The sequence below is a fragment of the Nanorana parkeri genome, unplaced genomic scaffold, assembly GCF_000935625.1.
Source record: "Nanorana parkeri isolate BGI_ZX_2015 unplaced genomic scaffold, ASM93562v1 scaffold3909, whole genome shotgun sequence".
NCBI lineage: Eukaryota > Metazoa > Chordata > Amphibia > Anura > Dicroglossidae > Nanorana > Nanorana parkeri.
Genome location: NW_017310176.1, coordinates 11,039 through 15,610, shown reverse-complemented (window position 1 = coordinate 15,610; position 4,572 = coordinate 11,039). Strand labels below are relative to the sequence as shown.

The window sequence follows — 4,572 nt, the reverse complement described above, 5'->3', positions numbered from 1 at the left end:
TCTGTGTATTGTTACCCCGATGATTGCACAGTGCCCCCGGTGGTCAGTGTGAGTCTCTGTGTATTGTTACCCCGATGATTGCACAGTGCCCCCGGTGGTCAGTGTGAGTCTCTGTGTATTGTTACCCCGATGATTGCACAGTGCCCCCGGTGGTCAGTGTGAGTCTCTGTGTATTGTTACCCCGATGATTGCACAGTGCCCCCGGTGGTCAGTGTGAGTCTCTGTGTATTGTTACCCCGATGATTGCACAGTGCCCCCGGTGGTCAGTGTGACTCTCTTTGTACTGTTACCCCGATGATTGCACAGTGCCCCCGTTGGTCATCCTTTGCTGTACCTGCAGTGACGCCCCTCTGGATTTGAAGGTGAAGGCCTCCATGATCTCAGACATGCTGACACTGGTTGGTGAGTACAATACGGGGCATTTATTGTCTATGACGGTGTGGTGGGGGAGGGGTTCTTGTGGGTGTCATGGGTAACAGTGTGGATTGTACAGGTCTGGAGTGCCAGGACCCCCTGCAGAGGCCGGGCCGCGGAGGAGTCATGCTGTATGACAAGCGAGTCCACAAAGCTCAGGTGAGAGCCATGGGGGATGAATAACCCCAACCTGTCCCATGGCACCATACCTCATATAACGGGCAATGATTGTCTTCCCAGAGACAGCGCCCCCTATCTGCCAGTGACATTGACATGAGGCTGCCGGCTGGGAGCAGAGACAAGAATCGCACAAGCGGCACCCTGGGGCTTTCCACTGAAGAGGTCAGCCTACCTGTCTATACCCGCCTGTCACTCTTCACGTGCCTGTCTCTTTAAATCTGCCCCCTGTGTACAGTGCGGGGGACGTGGTCCTGAGCGCCGTGTGAATGTTCTGTGTTTCCAGGTCAGAATGCTGCACAGAGTTCAGGAAGAAGCATCCAGGAGGGGGGGCTTTGTTCGTATTCTCCCCAGACACGACACATGGGCACTTTATGGGTGAGTGTGATAGTATAATACGTATGCTTACATGTCACCCTGACCGCCGCGTGTCTTATTACATTCTCCTATTCATGCAGCTCATTCCTGGAACATAAAACGTCTATGAACTCCATGCTGGCCACTCACCTCTTCCCAGAAAGGTAAGTGCAAGCCAGCCCCCCTCCCCCCCCATAGACATTCATAGTGTGACTGCCTGCCGCTGTACATTCCCCTGTCCTTCCCATAGACATGCATGGTGTGACTGCCTGCCGTTGTCCTTCCCATAGACATGCATGGTGTGACTGCCTGCCCCCGTCCTTCCCATAGACATGCATGGTGTGACTCCCCGCCCCCGTCCTTCCCATAGACATGCATGGTGTGACTCCCCGCCCCCGTCCTTCCCATAGACATGCATGGTGTGACTCCCCGCCCCCGTCCTTCCCATAGACATGCATGGTGTGACTCCCCGCCCCCGTCCTTCCCATAGACATGCATGGTGTGACTCCCCGCCCCCGTCCTTCCCATAGACATGCATGGTGTGACTCCCCGCCCCCGTCCTTCCCATAGACATGCATGGTGTGACTCCCCGCCCCCGTCCTTCCCATAGACATGCATGGTGTGACTCCCCGCCCCCGTCCTTCCCATAGACATGCATGGTGTGACTCCCCGCCCCCGTCCTTCCCATAGACATGCATGGTGTGACTCCCCGCCCCCGTCCTTCCCATAGACATGCATGGTGTGACTCCCCGCCCCCGTCCTTCCCATAGACATGCATGGTGTGACTCCCCGCCCCCGTCCTTCCCATAGACATGCATGGTGTGACTCCCCGCCCCCGTCCTTCCCATAGACATGCATGGTGTGACTCCCCGCCCCCGTCCTTCCCATAGACATGCATGGTGTGACTCCCCGCCCCCGTCCTTCCCATAGACATGCATGGTGTGACTCCCCGCCCCCGTCCTTCCCATAGACATGCATGGTGTGACTCCCCGCCCCCGTCCTTCCCATAGACATGCATGGTGTGACTCCCCGCCCCCGTCCTTCCCATAGACATGCATGGTGTGACTCCCCGCCCCCGTCCTTCCCATAGACATGCATGGTGTGACTCCCCGCCCCCGTCCTTCCCATAGACATGCATGGTGTGACTCCCCGCCCCCGTCCTTCCCATAGACATGCATGGTGTGACTCCCCGCCCCCGTCCTTCCCATAGACATGCATGGTGTGACTCCCCGCCCCCGTCCTTCCCATAGACATGCATGGTGTGACTCCCCGCCCCCGTCCTTCCCATAGACATGCATGGTGTGACTCCCCGCCCCCGTCCTTCCCATAGACATGCATGGTGTGACTCCCCGCCCCCGTCCTTCCCATAGACATGCATGGTGTGACTCCCCGCCCCCGTCCTTCCCATAGACATGCATGGTGTGACTCCCCGCCCCCGTCCTTCCCATAGACATGCATGGTGTGACTCCCCGCCCCCGTCCTTCCCATAGACATGCATGGTGTGACTCCCCGCCCCCGTCCTTCCCATAGACATGCATGGTGTGACTCCCCGCCCCCGTCCTTCCCATAGACATGCATGGTGTGACTCCCCGCCCCCGTCCTTCCCATAGACATGCATGGTGTGACTCCCCGCCCCCGTCCTTCCCATAGACATGCATGGTGTGACTCCCCGCCCCCGTCCTTCCCATAGACATGCATGGTGTGACTCCCCGCCCCCGTCCTTCCCATAGACATGCATGGTGTGACTCCCCGCCCCCGTCCTTCCCATAGACATGCATGGTGTGACTCCCCGCCCCCGTCCTTCCCATAGACATGCATGGTGTGACTCCCCGCCCCCGTCCTTCCCATAGACATGCATGGTGTGACTCCCCGCCCCCGTCCTTCCCATAGACATGCATGGTGTGACTCCCCGCCCCCGTCCTTCCCATAGACATGCATGGTGTGACTCCCCGCCCCCGTCCTTCCCATAGACATGCATGGTGTGACTCCCCGCCCCCGTCCTTCCCATAGACATGCATGGTGTGACTCCCCGCCCCCGTCCTTCCCATAGACATGCATGGTGTGACTCCCCGCCCCCGTCCTTCCCATAGACATGCATGGTGTGACTCCCCGCCCCCGCCCTTCCCATAGACATGCATGGTGTGACTCTCTCCTACAGGATGGTGATGAATCCCGGCTGTGACATCAGACCTAAGCTGCATGCTCACTTGTATGAGCGCAAATTGCTGTCACTGCAGATGCGCAAGGCCCGCAAACGAGGATCAGTCCGCTACGCAGGTAGGTGGAGGCGCTGTTACGCTGCTCTGCACACAAGGGGCCCCGTTTTATTTTCATTAGATTAATTTTGCACATGTGCACTTTTCTTATAATTAACTGCAGCGCACTCTATTGTATGTATCCATGGAGATTATGTATCACAGGCTCCTCCCCTGCAGTTCTTATTGAGATCCGGTATCACAGGCCCCTCTCCTGCAGTTCTTAGTGAGATTAGGTATCACAGGCTCCTCCCCTGCAGTTCTTATTGAGATTAGGTATCGCAAGCTCCTCCCCTGCAGTTCTTATTGAGATCCGGTATCACAGGCTCCTCCCCTGCAGTTCTTATTGAGATTAGGTATCACAGGCTCCTCCCCTGCAGTTCTTAGTGAGATTAGGTATCACAGGCTCCTCCCTTTGCAGTTCTTATTGAGATCAGGTATCACAAGCTCCTCCCCTGTAGTTCTTATTGCGATTATGTATCACAAGCCCCTCCCCTGCAGTTCCTATTGAGATCAGTTATCACAAGCTCCTCCCCTGCAGTTCTCTTTGAGATTAGGTATCACAGGCTCCTCCCCTGCAGTTCTTAGTGAGATTATGTATCACAGGCTCCTCCCTTTGCAGTTCTTATTGAGATTAGGTATCACAGGCTCCTCCCCTGCAGTTCTTAGTGAGATTAGATATCACAGGCTCCTCCCTTTGCTATTCTTATTGAGATCAGGTATCACAAGCTCCTCCCCTGTAGTTCTTATTGCGATTAGGTATCACAAGCTCCTCCCCTGCAGTTCTTATTGCGATTAGGTATTGCAAGCTCCTCCCCTGCAGTTCTTAATGTGATTAGGTATTGCAAGCTCCTCCCCTGCAGTTCTTAATGCGATTAGGTATTGCAAGCTCCTCCCCTGCAGTTCTTATTGCGATTAGGTATCACAGGCTCCTCCCCTGCAGTTCTTATTGCGATTAGGTATCACAAGCTCCTCCCCTGCAGTTCTTATTGAGATTAGGTATCACAGGCCCCTCCCCTGCACTTCTTATTGAGATTAGGTATCACAGGCCCCTCCCCTGCACTTCTTATTGAGATTAGGTATCACAGGCCCCTCCCCTGCACTTCCTTTTGAGATTAGGTATCACAAGCTCCTCCCCTGCAGTTCTTATTGAGATTAGGTATCGCAGGCTCCTCCCCCCCATGTCCTGGAGTCACTGTGTATTGCATGGTGCTCTTGTATCTATAGCAGGGCTGTCTCCCCCCCCGGAGAGCTCCTCATCTGAGCAGGAAGAGGAGGGGGAATCTGAGGAGGAAGAGTTGGAAGAGATGCCGGATCCTCCATCCCTGGAGCCGCAGACATTGCCTCCCCCCCCTCCTCGTGCCAGCAT

The 4,572-nt window shown here is 56.0% G+C and overlaps 1 protein-coding gene across 1 annotated transcript in view; it reads left to right on the top strand.

Moving 5' to 3' along the window:
• The window catches only part of TTLL5 (tubulin tyrosine ligase like 5), a gene marked incomplete at its 5' end in the record, with an annotated part of 28,824 nt that overhangs the window by 13,302 nt on the left and 10,950 nt on the right, over positions 1-4,572 (top strand). Inside the window, 7 exons of the mRNA XM_018575423.1 lie at positions 341-402; positions 494-573; positions 655-756; positions 878-969; positions 1,050-1,112; positions 3,107-3,225; positions 4,431-4,564. Coding sequence (XP_018430925.1) covers positions 341-402; positions 494-573; positions 655-756; positions 878-969; positions 1,050-1,112; positions 3,107-3,225; positions 4,431-4,564 — 652 coding nt within the window. The remainder of the gene's footprint in view (positions 1-340; positions 403-493; positions 574-654; positions 757-877; positions 970-1,049; positions 1,113-3,106; positions 3,226-4,430; positions 4,565-4,572) is intronic.